Source organism: Equus przewalskii, chromosome 15, assembly GCF_037783145.1.
Source record: "Equus przewalskii isolate Varuska chromosome 15, EquPr2, whole genome shotgun sequence".
NCBI lineage: Eukaryota > Metazoa > Chordata > Mammalia > Perissodactyla > Equidae > Equus > Equus przewalskii.
In genome coordinates, this window is record NC_091845.1 from 78,303,197 (window position 1) to 78,324,511 (window position 21,315).

The 21,315-nt window shown below is 36.7% G+C and overlaps 1 protein-coding gene across 6 annotated transcripts in view; it reads left to right on the plus strand.

Moving 5' to 3' along the window:
* TRPC1 (transient receptor potential cation channel subfamily C member 1) overlaps positions 1 to 20,964 on the plus strand; it is a 58,111-nt gene extending 37,147 nt beyond the window's left edge. For 5 of the 6 annotated variants that reach the window (XM_008507716.2, XM_008507723.2, XM_070576258.1 and 2 more), the window contains 6 exons: positions 3,720 to 3,859; positions 5,527 to 5,670; positions 15,776 to 15,951; positions 17,430 to 17,631; positions 17,915 to 18,109; positions 19,078 to 20,964. In XM_008507716.2, the coding sequence (XP_008505938.1) occupies positions 3,720 to 3,859; positions 5,527 to 5,670; positions 15,776 to 15,951; positions 17,430 to 17,631; positions 17,915 to 18,109; positions 19,078 to 19,305 (1,085 nt within the window). In that variant the 3' untranslated portion in view covers positions 19,306 to 20,964. Of the gene's footprint in view, positions 1 to 3,719; positions 3,860 to 4,114; positions 4,235 to 5,526; positions 5,671 to 15,775; positions 15,952 to 17,429; positions 17,632 to 17,914; positions 18,110 to 19,077 lie in introns of those variants that run through there. The other variant, XM_070576261.1, reaches the window with a different exon arrangement.
* Positions 20,965 to 21,315: the final 351 nt, after the last annotated feature.

Consider the following 21,315-nt stretch of genomic DNA (forward strand, 5'->3'; position numbering starts at 1 on the left):
TCTGCATGTAGGTTGTATATGAGACTATGGTATGAATGAGACAGTTGAGAAGGCATAAAATGAAAAGAGAGGACCTAGGAGCAAGCCTTGAGGAATCCCAAAATGATGGGATTACAGGTTACTAACGTTAGTTACTAATTCTAAAAAACAAACACAAAAAGGACAAAAATAGTTTAAAATTATTGTGTTCTTTCAGTCCAATTCAGAAATATGAAATATGTCAAATGTATTAGTTTCATTTTGGTGTGGGGTGTTGTTCAGGAGGTGGGAAGTTACCTGCCAGTGATACTCACTATTCTTTCATATGTCTGCCTATTTTCATCAAAAGTCTTCTCCAGTTCATGATGTAATTGTTGTCAGGAGTTCCCTTTAGTATAATGTTGCATTTTACAGAAATAAAACACTTATTTCTGTAAGCATCTTTCTTGGTTTAGTGTTTTTCCTGTTACAGCATTGAGTTAATAAAATTGAGGGAATAAAATGTTACCTGCTAGACTATTTGGTTTAACATTTTCAGATTTTTTTTTCCCCCAAAGGAATGGCACCTCAGCTAACTACTGTTACCAATCTTTTCTTTTCTTTTTTTTTTTCTACTTTTTCTCCCCAAATCCCTCAAGTGCATAGTTTTATATTTTAGTTGTGGGTCCTTCTAGTTTTGGTATGTGGGATGCCGCCTCAACGTGGCCTAATGAGCAGTGCCATGTCCGTGCCCCGGATCTGAACTGGCAAAACCCTGGGCTACCAAAGCAGAGTGTGCGAACTTAACCACCCGGCCACAGGGCCAGCCCCTCAGATGGTTTTTATCTATTCATTTTAAATAGAAGCTTATCCAAATGGAATTTAAAAAAAAATTTTTTATTGATGTTATGATAGTTTACAACCTTGTGTAATTTCAGTTGTACATTATTGTTTGTCAGTCGTGTTGTAAGTGCACCACTTCACCCTTTGTCTCCCCCCAGCCCCCCCTTTCCCCGGTAGCCACTAATCTGTTCTCTTTGTCTACGTGTTTAACTTCCACATGTGAGTGGAGTCATACAGAGTTCATCTTTCTCTATCTGGCTTATTTTACTTAACATAATAGCCTCAAGGTCCATCCATGTTGTTGTGAATGGGACGATTTTATCCTTTTTTATGGCTGAGTAGTATTCCATCGTATATATATATATATATATCTTCTTCATCCAGTCATCAGCTGATGGGCATTTAGGTTGCTTCCACGTCTTGGCTATTGTAAATAATGCTGCAATGAACATAGGGGTGCATGGGACTTTTGGAATTGCTGATTTCAAGTTCTTTGGATAGATACCCAGTAGTGGGATGGCTGGGTCATATGGTATTTCTATTTTTAATTTTCTGAGAAATCTCCATACTGTTTTCCATAGTGGCTGCACCAGTTTGCATTCACACCAGCAGTGTATAAGGGATCCTTTTTCTCCAAGTGGAATTTTTTAAGTGTTTTCTCTGTCAGATCTGAAAATATTTTGAAGTGTTTTTTCTATATAAAATATTGGTACTGTATAATTAAGATGTTATGAACAGAGTTTTTGAAGAATGCTTCATGTGTTTCCCAGGGGAATTATTCTGCCTACTGGTGAGCCAGAAAATGACTCTGATTGGCTTAACTTGATCCCCACCCATATGTTATGTTGCAACACACTATTCTTTTGTCACTTTATATTCTCTTTAAAAATGTCTTAGTAAAGGAATGTATCATAAAACTATCCTGGGTTGTATTACTGTTCTCTAGTACTCCTAGGAATATATAACTATGGAGGAACTTCTTGTCAAAAAAAGGGCAGGGGTTTTTTTGTTTAGTTTTTATTTGTGTAGATTTATTCATTTAGCAAATTTTTGAGCACCCACTATGTATGGGTCATTATTTGGGACATTTAGGACACTGGTTAGTAAAACAAAGATTCTTACGCTTGAAGAGCTTACTCAGACTGGGGGGAAGATAGTCAGTTAGTAACAGACGTAATAAGTAAACTATATCCACTGTTTAAAAGTGGTAATAAGGGGAAAAAAGAAGCAGAGTTAGGGGATTGGGCATGGGAGCCATGGGGTGTGCATTTTTAAATAGGATGATCGGAGTAGGTGGTGAAGAAGTGATGGAGTTAGCCAAGTGGATGCCTGGGTAAGGAGCTTCCAGCCAGAGGGAAGAGCCAATGTAAAGCCCTAAGGCAGGAGACTGTGTGTTCAGACAAGAGCAAGGAAGCAAGGAGGCCAGTGGACTAGAGGGGTGGAAGAAAAGATTTATAGGAGATGAGGTCGGAGAGGAGAGGTTATATAGGGCCATATAGGCCATTGTAAGGAATTTGGTTTTGACTCTTGAGTGAAATGAGATAAAAGGGAAGGGGCAGTGCCCACTGTGTGCCATCAGCAGCAGTGATCTTGGGTTCTCATTGGCATTCACACTCACAGGACACAATAGGCTGAAACCTGGCACCAGGTGTACTTAGCTTTGTAAGGTACAAGACAGAAAGTACAGCCCCATAGTGGGCACACTCAGTTGTATGGGATGAGGCCATATGGCCGTATGGAGGGGTGTGGGCAACCCCAGCTAGAGAAGTCTGTTAAGAGGGACCTCACACAGAGAAGCTGAGGCCTGTGTTTCTCGACTTGTTTTCATATGGTCCTTGCTGTGTATACCTTCAGGGTCTGTGAGTCTACTCATAACCCTCCCAGTCCAGATGCAGTTTCCCAGTCAGTGGTTGTTTTTATAATATGTTGAACACAGCCGACCTTCCATATTTTTCTTAACATAGTATGTTTCCAAGGAAACCACTTTAATAGGTGATAACATGAGGTTATGTTTCCGTGGAGAAAGACTTCTGTCCTGGAGTTAATCCTGTCTCCTCTGGGAGTTGCTACAGGGTTTTGAGGAGAGAAGTAACACTTGCATTTTAACAGGATTCATCTGGTTGCTGTGTTGAGAATAGATTTAAGGGAGATCAAGTAGGCTATTTCAGTAATCCAGGCAAAAGAGGCTGGTGGCTTGAAGTTGAAGTGGGCAGAAGGGCTAACTCCTAAAGACATTTTGAAAGTAGAGCCAACAGAATTTGCTATTGCATTGAATGTGTCATTTAAAAGAAATATGAGTCAAGGATGATTGAAGGACATTTGGATTGAGCAACTAGAAGGATGGAGTTGCCGTGAACTGAGATGGGGAAGAAGTCTTCAGGTACATGAATTTGGGGACAGAGACCAGGAGTTCAGTTTGGACGTGACAGGACGTCCACCTGGCTATGTAGAGTAGCCAAGAACCTACACAAGTTGAGTTCAGAAAAGAGGTTTGGAGATATTATTATATAAATACCGATTGAGTTTAGAGAGAGAGATTTGAAAGTCTGCCACATAGATGGTGTTTAAAGCCATTAGACTAGATGAGGTCACTATAGGAGTGCGTGTAGATAAAGAAAACAATGAGGAACTGAGCCTTTTGGGGGGTGGTGTGTGTTTCACATCAATTTATTTGTTTTCTTATGCTTGTTTCACATTACTTATTAAAATCCCTCTCAGGGAAAGACATTGTCACATGAAACTTAAGGTTACTTTCTTTTAAATTTTGAAAACTTGTTACTAAAAAGTTCTTTTTCTCTTCTGAATGGGGCTCTAGCTGACGCAATTGTTATTTAGTTAATACTTTGAGTCTTAAAGTATTTTTTAGTTTATTATTGAATTAAGCGAGCATTATCTGATTTTTTTTTTCCTTTTTTTAGGGATGATTTGGTCAGACATTAAAAGACTCTGGTATGAAGGGTTGGAAGACTTTTTAGAAGAATCTCGTAATCAACTCAGTTTTGTCATGAATTCACTTTATTTGGCAACCTTTGCCCTCAAAGTGGTTGCTCACAACAAGGTGACTATTAACTATGTCAATTGGAGGCACAAATGAAATTTACTTAAGAAAAACCTGAGGTATTTAGCTCTGTAACTCAGAGTTACTTTGGCCCAAGTCTGTGGCTCATGTATTTCCATTGTAAGCCTATCCCTGTGCAAGGAAATAATGCACATTGTTTGAAGGATGTTAATTACCTTTAAATGTTGGTTACCTGTTGTATGCCAGGCACCATGGTTGATACTTGCTATACTTTATCTCATTTTATCCTCACAGGGACTCTATGAGACAGATGTCCTTATCCCCATTTTGCAAATAAGGAAAACGAAGCTCAGAGATATTAAGTAACTTGTCCAAGACCACACAGTAAGAAACCAAGACTGGATTTAAATCCAGGTCTGTCTAGGCATTTTCTTTCTACCAAGTGCCAATCCCTTATTCCTGAGTTAGGCTCATTCACCTCATTAACCGTCTATACTGAAAGTGAGAGCACAAAGTTCCTGAAATTGATTAGTGTTAGACATCTTTATATCTGCCAGAAAAAAAGTTCATCTGAATGGAATTCACTATATAGTATTTTACACATTCCAAATCGTGATGATTATGTTCCGCAGCTTAAAAAGTGATGTAAATGTACTAAGTTTCTGATACCTATATTTTTAAATTTAGAATTTGACAAAAATATAACCTTAGTAGACGTCTTGTAATTTTACTTTTAGAAAGATTTAAGCTCCCCCAAGCCCAGAAAAGGTAATAGATTTTGTTAACTATCTTTATTTAAACCCTGAGTTTAAAATTCTTCTGAGGTGTCACATTCAAGGAACTAAAAGATAGAATATTTTCTGGTTTTTGACTAATTTATAGACTATAGAAAAAGCAAACATCATTTTACTTTATTTAAAAAACTCTATTCTTTTAATTGATCAGTAGTAGGGAACATGTTTGTTAGGTATGTTTAATGACCAGAGTTGTGAAATGGCTGAGAAAATAAAAATTGGTCATACATAGAAATATGGTTCAATAAAGAGGTTGAGGGTCATTGGTTTTTAGACTGGTCTCTTTGGTTCGGGAAATGGAGTGCCCATATAATTTATTATGTGAACTAGGACACTTTGAGAGTGAAAGGGGGCACTATTATTAATAAGTATGCCAGGAAAACTGGTGTATAATCTGGGCCTATGCCAGGCAATTGGAACATGTAGCCACTCTATGTCTGGGTATAATAATGTACACTTTTTTTCTTGCTATTTAGAAGGGAGAAGGACTTCTGTGGTTCATTCTAGAATCCTGAGTAAAGGGCTGTTAATTTAATATGATAGCTAATTAATTAACAGCAAGCATAATTAAAGTTTGTGTTGTGGAATTTAAGAAAAACTAGCAAACATTTCATTCATAAAAAGTTTAATGACAATCTTTTCAAAATTGTTTACTTTTTTAAAATCTAAGAATTTTTGAGAAAACCTCTTTATAAAGAGTAAGTGGTATGGCCTCACATACATAGAAATCTTTTATTTAGTTAAAATGATGTTATTACTATTAAAAGAGGAGAACTTTATAAAATGTAAATGAAGATTACTCCTACAAGGAGACATAATTAAAATAGTTTTTTTTCAACGCTCAGAATATTTGTTTTTATTTTCCTGAAGTGAGAGAGCTATTTACCTTTGGCTTTTTCTTCCTAACCTTAGTTTCATGATTTTGCTGATCGGAAGGACTGGGACGCATTCCATCCTACACTGGTGGCAGAAGGGCTTTTTGCATTTGCAAATGTTCTGAGTTACCTTCGTCTCTTTTTTATGTATACAACAAGCTCTATCTTGGGTCCATTACAGGTAAATCATTAAAACTTCTTAAAGAATAGTTGTTAGATGTCATGATTATTACATCTTTCTACTTGTCCACTGGAACATTCTTCCCTTATGATGTTAAAGCTAAGCCTTGCTTTTGAAAATAATTAACAATTGAAAGGACATAGCATGTGCATCTGCTTTGCTTCTGGCTGAACGATAATCCTTGGCTTTCAAGTATTCAGACTTTATTAAGCTGTGGTCCATTGTCCCTCTCCTCTCTGTTCATAGACATAGATGTGTTTAAAATACAGTATGCTTCAGACAAGAAGGACATAAAGGTTTGCTTTTTACCAAAATGAACCTCACATTTAAAGTTTTAAGTGATAAATATAAAGAAGTGTTGTGCAAACAGAATTCATACTTCATGATGATTTTGAAAATGTGTAAGCTATAGTTTAAAAAATACTCTTACTTTGTTTAATAAATACTAAATGTAATATGTTGGAAAATAGCCTGTTTAGAGCTAAAAAATTTCATAGCGTTCACGTAGCTCAGCTTGATGCTTTATAGTACTTTATAGTTAAAGAAATTGAGCTTTTGAGATGTGTGTGATTTGTTCAAAGTAGTATGGTCATTATGCATGAGAGTCCAGGACTCGTTTGTAAGTCTCTTTACACTGAAGAAAGGACTCATAATCGGTTGAACTTAACCCACAGATTTTAGTAGTTGACTGTTTTTAGAAGGTGAGATCAACTCTGCTAGGTGACTAGCACTGCATAATAGTCTAAGTTAACTTATAAGTCTGAAAATCTGAGCAATATTCATTTTTCCTTGATAAGTCAAAATTTACTAACAATTTAGATTCTCTTTTATATTTTTAAAGGAGATATTTTAAATAAAAGGCATAATTACCTTCTCCAAACAGAGAGAGGAAAATAAAATCTGTAGGAGAAAGCTGATTTGATTTGGCTTGTCCTTTCATCCACAACAGTATTTCCTAAGATGTGACTCCCTTAAGCAAGTCCTGTGAGGTGCTCTGACTGAAATAAGTTTGGGACACACTGCACTCCTTATACCTGTTTTGGGAATTCACAATGCACATTATCACATTAAAGCCTGTGAGAAAGAATTAAGGAAACTTGTTTAACTTTGTTCAAACTATCATTACCGAAATGCATTTATCAGCATACCCGTTTTTCATGAAATATGCTCAGGTCTCTGTTTTTCTCCAAAACATAGTATGTGAAACACTGGTTTAGACTATCTGTTATTTTGATTTAATTTTGCTACTAGTATCTTCTGTAAATGTTTTAATTAAGAGTCAATAGTATTTTTATGTGCATATTGATTTTTTTTAGTTAAAAACTGAAAATGTCACTCAGTTCCTACTAGAAATTTCTTAGATTTTTTTCAAAGAGTTAAAAAGGAGGAAGTTATATTTTCTTAGTGAATCATCTGTTTGTTTTTCTTAGAACTGTTGAGTCATGTCTTCCTGATTTAATCTCTTCCCAAAAGAACTATAGATGTGTATACAAATATGGCATAAGTGGGTGTTGGTCATTTCAGCTGTTGTGCATGTTTTTCTCCTCCAGCAGGATAATTTATAATGTTCTAATAGCCATAGAACTAACAAATAATTTAAGTCAAGCCAGCAAGTATTTATTGTGTTCCTATTTTTAAAAGGTCTGCAGGTTAATCATAATATATGTTTAATTATTATCTAATCCAATAAATGATTTTTTAAATTATCTTTATTAAGATGTAATTTGCATACAATAAAATGCACCCGTCTTAACTGTAGAGTTTGAGTTTTGCAAATATGTAAACCTGGTTAATCACCACCATAATCAAGATATAGGACATTTGCATCACCCCAAAAAGTCTCTTGGTGCCTTTTTGCATTTAGTATTCCCTCACCCTCATCCCATGCAACCATTGGTCATCTGTGTGTGATGGTCTGGTATAGGCTAGTCTCAGAACTGAAGGATTTGAAAGTACCATAGAATTAATATGGTGTTATAGAGCAAATCTCAGACAGAAGGTCGTCTGCCCTCCTTAGAGCGTGATTGCTTCTCATGGTTGCAAGCTCCCTGCTCCAAGCCATTACGTCAAGTCTACGTTCAGCAGGAAGAGGGGGAAAGGCAGAGGGCGAAAGGCGGAAAGCATGGGCCAGCTTCTTTCTCTTTTTTATCAAGAGAACAGTCATTTTCCCTAGAGGCCTGCTAGATACCTCCACTTATGACTCAATGGCAGAATTTGGTCACATGCCTATTTATAGCTACAAGAAAGTCAGAGGAGATGAGTACTTTTAATTGAGCATATTACCCCCCAAGAAATCAAGGCCTGGTTAGTCAGGAAAAGGGTGAAAAGTAGAGATTGAATAGGAATCTGTAGAGTCGTATTTTCAGGCTTTTACTTAAGTTTTTTCAATAAAGACATTTGTTTTCCAGTGTAGTCTTATTAACATGACAGATTTGTATTGCACACTGGTGCCAAAGTATTCTAGAATAATTTTATGCAGAAAATTTATGATACATTTTTTTCATTTTGTTCATCTTAAGTAAATAGTGATCCAGTTATGAATATAAAACTAAAGGAAGTGCAAAAAGAAAATTGACTCTAAGTTAACTACATTAGCAAACTGCAACTTTTTTCCTGTTTTTTACATAACCTGCTATGTCAAGTAATGTTTTTATGTCATTACTGTGCTTGTTTGTTAAATTTGTCTCTATCTATTAACAATTTTTCCTTCCACATCTTTGCAGATTTAGAAGCTGACAGACTTTTGTTTTAACTGGTTATATTACCTGTAGTAGAGGTACAGATCGCTCCCTTGGTTAGAGTGACCATATTTTACCATCCAAATGGAGACGTTTTGGGGAATGAAAAGGAGGCTATGAAGTTGGGACAGCAAGTATAAACTGGGACTGTACCAGACAAATCAAGGTCATAGGCTTACCCTATAGGAGAACACAGAAAATGATCCCATATTCATCAGTGATTGCATCCCTTATCCTTACTTGACATTTTTATGATTGTATTTATTAAATTTGTGACTTATGTTGATGGTAAACTTTGGAAGGTGGCCTTCTACAATCTGACCCTACTCGTTTTCTAGCCATTGCTCGCTATACTCATCTCCTTGTCTGTTTCTGAAACCCTTCTTCTCCATTGGGCACGAGACCAGTCACTACTCTCACACACGTCCTGTGCTTTTCCACTTCCGTGTCATTGTTAATGTTATTGCTCTGTTTAGAATGTCCCAGCCATATCCTCTGCTTGTTGAAACTTTACTTGTTCATTCAACAGACATTTATTGAGTGCCTGGTAGGTTAGACACTGGGAATGCATCAATACACTGCAGTCTCTTTTTAAAGAGCTCATAGTTCACTGAGGGTTACAAAACAAGCTAATGACAACATTTAGAGAGGTAGATGCTTCAATAAAGAGCTCAGAGGAAGGGCGCTCACTTCAGTCGAAGGCATCACGGAAGACTTCTCAGAAGAGAGGACTCTGGAATCAAGCCTTGAAAGATGAGTAGAAAGGAGGTTGGGTTGAGGGAGAGGGAACATGCCAGCTTTAGTGTCCCTTCCACTGGAAAATCTATTCCTACTCCCCTACTCCTGTGTGAAAGACTATCCTCATCCAATAGAATTAATCCTTTGGGCCTCTGTAGCTTGTCTTAATTATAAGACAAATTTAGTTTGTCTCAAATTGTAAATTATGTTGTTTCTACTGAATCTAAAAGTCCCTGAGCATGGGGAATATATCTTCCTTTTCTCATCTGCACCTTACTCACGGCCTTACCATAGTAGTTACTTAATGAATGTTTGTTTAATTGAATTGGAAAACTGGTTAGAATGAGGTTGGGTAGAGACAAGTGCTGATTGGTGTGAGAAAAGAAAAAAGCTGGTGGAGAAATAGGGCTGTATCTTATCTGTTGCGTTAGCTGCTTATTCAAAATAATAACAGCAACTAACATTTGTTGAGCATTTTGTGTGGGCCAGGCACCGTGCTAAGTGTTTCCCACTTTAATCCTCATTACAACCTGTGTTATGTTTTTATTCCCATTTTACAAACGGGGAATCATCTAAGGCTTAGAGAGGCTAAGTAGTTCACAGAACTAGTCAGTGGTAGATACAAGGGTTGAACTGAGTCTGTCTGACTCCAGAGGCCCACCTAATCTTTGAAGTTAGCTTTCCTCCTTTTGTGAAGGATGCCAGCTGACCCACCTCAGCAGATGTCAGAGTCGTGGTTGGGCATAAATCAGTGATGTTACGTATTTTAACAAAAACAAACGTGACGATCGAATCTATAAATAATGGTGGTAATAGTAATAACAACAGTGGACATTTGAATCCTTTCTGTGTGCCAGCTATTGTTCAAAGATCTTTATGTACATTTATTACCTCATTTAATCCTCACAACCGTTCTAAGAGGCAGACTTTTATTTCCATTTTGCAGAGGAGGAAACTGAGGCATAAAGACATTAAATAACTTGCACACGGTCACACAGCTGGTAAGTAGCAGAGCGGAAATTCCAACCCAGGTGGTTTGGCTCCCCAGCTAATGGCCTTAACCACTGTGCTAACTGGCCTCTCAGTGTTTTGTATAGTACAGAGTAATATGATTAACTTTTATTGTACAGTACTTCTGTGGGCAGGCTTTAATAATCTACAGATTTTAAAAATTCTTCTGGTTTGTGCACGTGTTTCAAATGAATTAACCTTTAACACTGGTAGTTGGGTGATTAGACAGAAATGACAAGACAGAACCACAGAGCTTGGTTCAAAATGTTGCTCCGTGATTTACTGATTTACTTTATCTCTGTGCGTCTCAGGTTCTGGGTCTGTTGTGAGGATTAAATGGGTCTGCGTGTGTAAGATGCATAGCAGAGTACCTGACACCTCCCAGGCTTCACATGAATCCATTTGGATCCATTCTCTTTATATAAAGTTAGTGGAGTTAACCATGGCAGACCTGAAAAATAATACAAGAAAAACTTGGAAAGTTAATGTAATGTCTGACACCTGAGTGCATACTTTATTCCTAGTGAATTATTCGGTGGTACTAGATAATTATCAGATTTAATTTCAAGGCCTGTATAACGTAAATGGCATGTTGTCGTTTGTAGTGGGTGAAGTGCGATTCAGTGCTTTGCACTTTGGAGTATCCTGGGGCTGGATATTTTTCTGTTAAGAAGCATAGAATGGTAGAGCTGGAGGGAAACTTAGAGGTCATGTAGTCTAGGGGTTCCCGCCCTGGAGCAGCTGCAGAATCCTCTGGGAGCACATTAAACCTGCAGACTCAAGTCCTGGCCTTAGAGACTCATTAAGTAGATTGGGGTCAAGTCTGGTAGGTTTTTAATAGCACGTAGCTGAGTGAGTCTGACGTAGCATTTGGCCGGCCCATTTATGGGTCAGGGAACTAAGGCCCAGCTCACACAGTGTTAAAAATAAGACTTGCTGTAAAATGTTAGTTAACAATTACATTTTTTTGGATATTTATTCATATATTAATTCTACAAGCCCTGCTGTGTAGAGGAACTGTTACATGAGAACTAAATCCATCATACTTGTACCCAGCCCCAAATGTTTAATGGGAGAACTAAGATAAAAACCACAAAGTGACGTTTTTAAAAGGGCTTGCAAGGAGTTAAATGCAAGAATTCAGTTCCACCTCTGCCATCTATTAGTTCTGTTGATCTGAGCAATTCATTAAATGTGAGCTTCAGTTTGTCACTTGGAAGAATAGAGGTAATACTAGCCTTCCCTCCCTTGCAGGGTAAATGAAAATATGTGATAGCTCTTGCAAAATGGTAAAGGGTTAGATAAAAGGCATATAAAAAGTAGTTATATATTCAGCATTTTAATTAATATCCCGGGCTCTGGAGTTTGCCGATGTTGGGCCTGCCCTTCAAGACTGCTAGAGGAAACAAACAGAAATGGTAGTACAAAGTGACAAATACTATTTTAGAGGTTACATACACAGTACTTTGGGAGCCTGACTGAGGGGGTGCCTGGAGAGAGTCAGCAAAGCTTCTTAGAGGAGGTGACGTTTGATCTGGGCCTTGAAGGGGTGAGAAGCTTGCCTCAAAGAACAGAGGGAGAGTAACATGTGCAGAAACATGGCGTCATGAGAGCATGGCGCGCTTGGAGAAGACAGGGTGTCCTGTGTACTTGAACCATGGGTTGCAGTTGGGGAGAAGAGGCCGAAGAAGACGCTGGGCTGAACACTGGAGGTCTCTGTGCCAGAAATATGAATATTATCACGTGTGCCAAGGAGGTTTTGAGCATAAATGGCTTGATTAGATAAAACTTTTAGACAGACAGTTATGGCTTCTTCCGTAGAAAGTTTTGGATGGAGAATGATTACAAGTTGCCATTATTATTGCTTTCTTTTGTCAACAATTTTTATTTTTTTATTATTAATTTATTTTATTTTATTTTATTTTGAGGAAGATTAGCCCTGAGCTAACATCTGCCGCCAATTCTCCTCTTTTTTGCTGAGGAAGATTGGCCCTGAGCTAACGTCCGTGCCCATCTTCCTCTACTTTATATGTGGGACGCCTGCCACAGCATGGCTTGACAAGCAGTGCCATGTCCACACCTGGGATCCGAACTGGTGAACCCAGGGCTGCCAAAGTGGAATGTGCGCACTTAACTGCTGCGCCACTGGGCCAGCCCCATGTCAACAATTTTTATAATTTAACAGTTGATATGAACCCTAATCATATCAACCTTTCCACTAACAGGCATTTAGGATGTTTTTGCTGTTCTAAATAGTACTCTGTGTGTGAGAGGTTTTGCCTCTGTCAAATTATTTCCTAAGTATAAGTCTCCAGTAGTATTAACATATCAAAAGATAGGTCCAGAGAGTGCGTCAGTACTTCTGTTTCTTTACAAAGGCTGTGTTAATTGTTACACACAAGCAGTATAACAGTACTTTTTCATCACGTTCATAGCATTTGGTGCTATCTTTTTAAAATATACTAACTTAGTTTGCTTTAATTTCCATTTTTCTAATTAGTAGGAAAGATATATATATTTTCTCAGTGTGTACTAATATTAACTCCTATGTAAATTTTAGTATTGCTATTTTAATTACTTTTCCCTTCATTTCTTAATTCTCATATTTCTCAAATAAAACTGCTAAGTTGTTTTAAATAAGTAAATATTTAAGAAAGCATGATTATTACTTTTACAAATAAAAAGCTTTATAGTCTTTCTCAGTCTAAGATAAATGTACCATTTTTAATGTTTGCCTTTCATGTGAATGCTTTCTTGGTGGACTCCTCAAGCCAGTGCTCACTTCAGTGATGGCCACTGTAGCAACTTTTTGTTCTTCCATCTTGTAAAGAACTAATATCATGCTTTTAAAAAACAAGTCATGAAGTTTGTGGTAGTCTCGTTAAATATTGCTCACCTTGATATTGAAATTGAATTACACTTACCTTTTTTTTTAACTTTTTATTAAGCTTATGATAGTTTACAACCTTGTGAGATTTCAGTTATACATTATTGTTAGTTCTGTTCTGGGTGCACCACTTCACCCTTTGTGCCCTACCCCCATCCCCTTTTCCCCTGGTAACCACCAATCAGTTCTCTTTGTTTATATGTTTAACTTCCACCTATGAGAGGAGTCATACAGAGTTCATCGTTCTCTATCTGGCTTATTTCGCTTAACATAATACCCTCAAGGTCCATCCATGTTGTGAATGGGACGATTTTATCCTTTTTTATGGCTGAGTAGTATTCCATTGTGTATATGTGTGTGTGTGTGTATATATATATATGTATATATATATACCATATCTTCTTTATCCATTCATCAGTTGATGGGCACTTAGATTGCTTCCATGTCTTGGCTATTGTAAATAATGCTGCAATGGACATAGGGGTGCATGGGACTTTTGGAATTGCTGATTTCAAGTTCTTTGGATAGATACCCAGTAGTGGGATGGCTGCATCATAAGGTATTTCTATTTTTAATTTTTTGAGAAATCTCCATACTGTTTTCCATAGTGGCTGCAGCAGTTTGCATTCCCATCAACAGTGTATGAGGGTTCCTTTTTCTCTGCAAACTCTCCAACATTTGTCAGTTTTTGTTTTGGATATTTTTGCCATTCTAACAGGTGTAAGGTGATATCTTAGTGTAGTTTTGATTTGCATTTCCCTGATGATTAATGATGATGAGCATCTTTTCATGTGTCTATTGGCCATCCATATATCTTCTTTGGGAATTACACTTACTTTTTAAAACTTAGTAATGTTAAATTAAGGCTTCTACTTTTGGACTAAATTTTTTAAATTAATATTACAATATCATACATGGTTACTCTTAGAAAACCCTATTCACCTATAAGCTTACAGTGTCTAAAATTTCTTCAAAGGCAGTCTTTTCTGTAGTTATCTAAAGCAGTTATTATATTCTTACTCTCATAAGTTCTCTACTAATATAGTAGGACTTTATTCTAAGCTCTTACAGTCTGGAGAAAGGATTTCTTTTCCAAAGTGACCCAATAAAGCTATCGTTGATTAAGAGGGAAATGTATTTCTTATCTTTCTCACACTTTTTGAGCTTTCTGATTCTAAAAGGTCCCTGTTTCTTCCATCAGAATTTTACAAGGGGACCAAGTGAGGGAAGCATAAGACTTTGAAAAGTACCACATGGCCTAGTCAAATGTGCCAAAATCAGGCACATTGGACCTCTTGTTGAGAGGCTGAGTTACTAGCTTGTGGTGTGCCTACAAATTTTAGCACACCTTCTCTGCTTCATTAACTGGCTCACTTTAGTGGGCTAGAGGGCCTTGGCCACTTGCCTGCTGCTACCCTTTTGTATCACTGGTGACTGGCATATGTTATGTTGGCAGGCTTGAAGCAGTTAGGAGTTTTATTTGAAGCTGGATTTAACTAATTGTATAAATTTGACCTGGTTAAATTTGAGGGTGGATTATTGTTAAACACTAATAACTTTTGTATCTTAAAAGTAATACATGCGTATAGTAAAGAAAAATCAAAGGGATATAAAGTGAGAAAATCTGCCTTCTGCATCTCTGGTTCTACCTCCCATAGATAAGCATTGTTAACAGTTTCTTGTGTAAATTTCCAGAAGTTTTCTGTGTCTATTAAACCATATCTGTGTGAAAAAATATATATGATCTATCTTTAAAAATAGAAATGGGAGCTGTTGTAATACTGGCCTATCCCCTGCTTTTTTGACTGAATATTTTATAGACATCTTTCTAAGCCAGCACATACAGATGTACTTCATTCCTTTTAACAATAACATTTAGGATGTTCTAATTTTTTCACTACCTGTAACAACTCTGCAGTGAAAATCTTTGTACATACATCTTTATGTGCTTCCTGTTTATTGGCTAAAGTCCAAGGGATAGAATTGCTGAGTCAAAAGACAGTCGAACAAATGTCAAATTGTTCTCCAAATTTGTATGCCAATTTAAACACCAAGAATTTATGAAAAGTACCTATTGCCCAGATTTTGAAGGGTATTGAAGGAGAATGAAATTAGACTAGAATAAAGCTCCCGGATTCACTACACATGTCTAAATTACTAAAGATACTTATATTAACACTCGACTCTCTCATTTGGCTTGCACACGTATTTTCTTATAATGGACCGCAGATGAAAGAAAATTGATCACCCTGGCAGAAGAGATTAGGGCAGTCCTGGAGGAGGAAAGGCTGTCCTTTAAGAATTCGTTGCAAAAGTCAAATGATACTTTATGTTATAATGATTTTATATTTGTAAAATTTAAGAAGCTATGTAAATAATAAGCATTTATCTCCCTTTAGGTGTGAGCAAGGAATTTTCCTTTTATCCCTTGCAAATTAGGCTTTTCTTAAACCTCCATGTCTCTACCTTCAGAGCAGCACTTGTCTTCTGCAGACTTGGTCCAGATTCAAGGAGTGCACCACGCGACGCTCACACTGTGGGCATGACTAGAATGGCTTTTTGTTAGGCAGCTGAATTCTTGATGTTTTGAAAGTGCTGAAGTATCTCACCCAGCTGGAACAAGAGTAGCCTGTGGCTCGTGCGTTTGTCTTCCTTTTAGCCTGGTCATTTAATAGTTAACATTTTGTTTTCCTGATAATTTTGATGAACACCTATGTAATATATTCCGCAGATATCGATGGGACAGATGTTACAAGATTTCGGAAAATTTCTTGGGATGTTCCTCCTTGTCTTGTTTTCCTTCACAATTGGACTGACACAGCTGTATGATAAAGGCTATACTCCGAAGGAGCAGAAGGACTGTGTGGGCATCTTCTGTGAACAGCAAAGCAATGACACCTTCCATTCGTGAGTGTCTTTTTAAATTTTTAGTAAATATATTGTTCTCTTTCTGTCATGTTATGCATGAATTAGTACCTACAGAAATAGGACTTCAAATTTTCTTCAAGAAATTCCTTTTTAATGTTCACAACCTGTAATAAGTGCTTATTTTTCATGAATCAGTTAACAGTCGTCTTTACATATAGAATTTTAAATAAATAGTAGGCCCAGATTATTACGTCGTCTCTCTCACTGCAGTCTGTCTTAACAGAGGATCTCTCGGCATTTGGTGCATGTTAATATTTTAAGGCAGGACAGTCTTTGTCGGTCCTGTATTGCAATATGTTCAGCATCTCTGCTCCTCAAGTGTTAAATGTCAGTAGCAATTCTAGTCATTGTTACAGCCAAAACGCTCTCACATTTTTAATGTTTCTTAGGAGGTCATTAGAAATGAGAATCTTTAGAGCTTCAGGGATAGTTTTTTTCGCTTATTTACTCTATCATAAGGAATTGAACAACCAGTTGTGAGGCAGACAAAATACCTCCCCTCATTGTTAAATAAAATAAGGGAGAAGGGGCATGGAATTACATGTTTGCTGTCTTCCTATTATTCTACCAACTATTTTTAGTTACTTGCATGTCATCTTATTTAAGGAATAAGATTAAATGAATAATAAATATTCATCTGACACCTTCTATATAGCAGACACTGTTCAAAGTGTGCTGAGTGAATGAAGTATCAGTAAACAAAACTAGCTCATGGAGCTTAGATTCCAGTGAGGTGATTCAGGCAATAAAAAGAGAAATAAAATATGTAGTACATTTCACAGTGAGCAGGGCTAAAGAGACAAATAAAGCTTGGGCTGGGGAAGATAGATGTGCGAGGGTGAAGTTTTAGATAGGAGGCTCGAGAAGGCCCCACAGGAGGTGACGTTCCAGTAAAGTTATAAAGCTGGTGAAGGATCCAGCCATGAAGAAGATATCTGGCGGAAGAGCACTGGCAGATAGAGGGAATGGCACAGGCAAATGCCCTGAGGTGGGCGTATGGCTGGCATGTTCAAGGGAAAACCAGGAGGCCGGAGTGGATGGAAGGTAGTGAATCCAAGGAGAGTTGTAGGAGATGAGGTCAGAAAGGTGAGGGGGAACACGTAGGACCTTGTTGGCCCTTGTAAGGACTTTGGGCTACTGGGATTGAGAGCATTTGGTTTTTGAGCAGAGGAGTGGCAAAATCTAATCAGATGCTAACAGGATCACAGTGGCTGCTGTGTTGAGAACAGACAGAAAGGCAGTAAGAGGTTAAACAGGAATAATTTATCTTCCTTTTGAGTCTCTTTCTTTGTTTAAAGTAAGACATGTCTGTACTGTTGGGTTCAACCTCATTTATAAAGTATTATTCTTGGATTATCAGTGTTTTCTTTACGTAATGTTGATATAGATGAATTCTTCGTTTTTCCTAATAGAGTTCTTTAATTTCCTTTTAAACAGAAATGTAATTGTCTTTACAGGTTCATTGGCACCTGCTTTGCTTTGTTCTGGTACATTTTCTCCTTAGCACATGTGGCGATCTTTGTCACAAGATTTAGCTATGGAGAAGAGCTGCAGTCGTTTGTGGGAGCTGTCATTGTTGGGACATACAATGTCGTGGTCGTGATTGTGCTCACCAAGCTGCTGGTGGCAATGCTTCATAAAAGCTTTCAGTTGATTGCAGTAAGTGTTCATTCTTCTAAAAACTTTATATTCTCTTCAGCTCATACCAAGTGTATGCAGTAGAAAGGGCAACCAAAGATTATAATTAAGAATTAGTATCATTCTAAAATTCAATATAGACTTTTTAGTGTAAGTAATATATAGTAACAGCAAATCTTGAACCAAATTTTTACCCACAAAGTGTGGGAACATCTAGACAGTTTAAAACTCTCCCTGCCCCATATGTGTGTGTCTGTGCGTGTGTATTCATATCCTGGTCTGCTTTTTGATTCCCCTCCTACAGAATCATGAAGACAAAGAATGGAAATTTGCTCGAGCAAAACTGTGGCTTAGCTACTTTGATGACAAGTGTACCTTACCCCCGCCTTTCAACATCATTCCTTCACCAAAGACCATCTGCTATCTGATTAGCAGCCTCAGTAAATGGATTTGCTCTCATACATCAAAAGGCAAGGTTAAACGGCAGAACAGTTTAAAGGTGAGAAATTACGGTCACAACAGGGGAGTTTTATCAATTCCTCATCTCAGATGTTCCCTAAAGCATAAATTTGCAGATTCCTTAAGGCCTGGGACTGATGTTTTTCACTCCTGTATCCTTAATGCATGGCATAGTATCTAACATAAAGTAAGGATGCAATAAGTATTTATTGAGAACGAGAGGTAAAGCTGCTATTTTTTCATGAATCTCATCTCACAGTTTTAACACGTGGAAAATATTTAGAATATCTATTCTGTCGGTATAAAGATTGACTACTAGAGTCACCTCATTTTTCTGGTTCTTCTTGAAAGTTATTCAATACATAAATAATTCAATACATGTTGCTATAAACCTTTTTCTGCAAAGGGCCAGATAGTAAATATTTTAGACTTTGCAGGCTGAGACAAAATCAAAGATACTATGTGAAAAGAAATAGAACAAGAAAGAACATAAAATTTCCACAAAGCTTTTATTGATGAAATTAAAAATGTAATAATAATTGAATAATAATTTTTTTGTATTACAGGTCTATGAATTAAAAGAATGGAATTACATTTGGGGGGGAATAACATTTGTTTAATTGGGGTTCAAGATTAGTGTTCCCTGTCGTCAAATTAATTACAAATGTTCATCTGTAAAAAACGTTCTTAGCTGACAGGCCATGAAAACAGGAAGTGGGCCATACTTGGCCTATGGGTCCTCGTTTGCTGATCCCACCTGTAAACGGAGGACTCCTAGGACTATTTTTACATCAATGTAAGCACACAGGTGAATGAATAAAACAAATGTGCAGGCTAGATTTGTTTTAAACAAGTGTTGGATACTATTTTGTAACGCATAGTGGCAAAAATATAGTCTAATAAAGCATTAAGAGATATGTGTTTGTATCTGAATATTTTTTAAAAATCCACCTTGTTTAAATATTGTTTATGCACATTGTTAGTATCATGTTATTGTTTGTTTTGAAGGAATGGAGAAATTTGAAACAAAAGAGAGATGAAAACTACCAAAAAGTGATGTGCTGCTTGGTGCACCGTTACCTGACTTCCATGAGACAGAAGATGCAAAGTACAGACCAGGCAACTGTGGAAAATCTGAACGAACTACGCCAGGATCTGTCAAAATTCCGAAATGAAATAAGGGATTTACTTGGCTTTCGGACTTCTAAATATGCTATGTTTTATCCAAGAAATTAACCATTTTCTAAATTATGTAGAGAATAATTTTCAATAATAAATCTGAAAGACTGCATTTGCATAACATGCAATTACATTAAAAGGTATATATTGAAATCAAGAATTATGTAAAAGCCATTCTTTAAAATATTTGTACCATAAATATATGTTATGTAAAATATGTACTATAGAATTAGTTTTTTAAAACCCTCTGTGGGTGGCTTTTTGCAGGAGCAAAACAGGTTAGATAGATTTTGTTAGCATGCTGCTTGTTTTCTTATTTGCACAGTGCTTTAACCTTTTTTCTTTTTATCCTTAGGGAGGGCAGTTGTAATTGTACACCTTGCCAGGAAGTTTTAGAACATGAAGATCAGCAAATGTGGGCTGATCTCCATCCATGGGATACACTTGAAATAGAGAAGTCATGGTTTTTAAAAATCTCTGTTTTAGGAGTTCACATACATTTCAGTATTTATTGTTTAGGAGTATGGTTTCATCTAAAATAATAGTCTATTTTTCCTTTTTTCTTTTGTTATAATCTTAAGTAACAGGGAATGAATATGTGAATCTATTTATGTCTCCATAAATTTAAATTCACTTCAGTTTTTGTTATTGTAGTATATTTACTTTTACATGGTTGTAATCACTTTATATTTTTAATTTTGCTTTTTTCACTTAATAGTATTTTATATATACGTTTCCATGTATTGATATAGTCCGTGTATTTAACTTTTTATAGAATTATATAGTTTTTGAAGGATAGAGTTGGTAGACTTTTCGTTTTGCAGCCATGGAGTACTTGATTCTGTCTGTGGGTTTGCACAGGTGCTTTTCGAAGCTTAGGCATTTGGTAGCTTTTATTTTTTCTTATCATAATAGTGCTATAATTTTTTTTCAAGTTGGAGTGAATATTCATAGTTACAAAGCTAACCCAAAATAAGGATTTAGGAAATACTTCTTTATCATGTGTGGTCGTAGCCTGTTTTGGTTTTGTAAACATTGGAAGACCCTTTAATGCAAGGATTTGTTTTATGTTTAGACTATGGTTCTTGAACTTCTCTCCCAAACTGTTTTCCACAGAATTTTACGTAGCTTCTATAAAGTGACTTCAGGCTTATTTGTGGATCATTCTTGCTGCTTAAGATGAAAAGCATTGATTGTTTTAATTGGGGAATAAAATATGTATTTGAGTTTTTTCCTGTGTTCATGTGAGGGATGTGGTTAAGAATTGTCACAGGCCGTTGCTTATATATTCTGTAGTGCTAGCAGTTAAGAGCTTCTGGGGGGTGTGGTTACCTTCCTGACTGAACATCCGACGTCTGACGGCCGCAGGGTGCGGGCAGCCCGTGGTCTGTGAGCACCACCGGTCCAGGGCTCATTTGCTGTACTGTGTTTCAGGTTGCTTTTTACTTTTTACTTTCCAAGTTGTAAGTGTTCCCTCTTTGGGGAAAATTCTTATAAAAATGTTTATTGTAAAGTTATATATTTTGTCTACAATGGGATTCTGCACTTCCCAATTGGGATTTTACATCAGGATTTTTAGTCATTCTAAAAAATACCTAATTATGACATCAAAATATTTATAGAGTGCCTACTGTATGCATGAGTTATTTATGAGGTATATTTTGAATGACAGCATATTGTAAGAAAAAGGTGAATAAAATGATATTAGATTAAAAATTGAGAGTCTGTCCATTGTATTATCTATACCTCTATACTTTTTAAAAGTGATATAATTCATATATTATAAAATGCACTCTTTTAAAGTGTACAATTCAGTGGTGGTTTTTTTTTTTTCCCCAAATCATGGTAAGAAAGGCCTAAAATGCAAAACAGCCACATCAGACTCCTCTGTAGCCTTCCTCTCTCTAGTGGCAATCACCTTTAACTCTTAGCTGTTTCTGCTTAAATTTATAAGTACCATGTTTTGAAATAGTATGTCCACACAAAGACCTGTATGTAACGTATATAGCAGCTTTATTTATGATCCCAAACTGAAAACAAGCAAATGTTCATCAGCTGGTGAGTGGA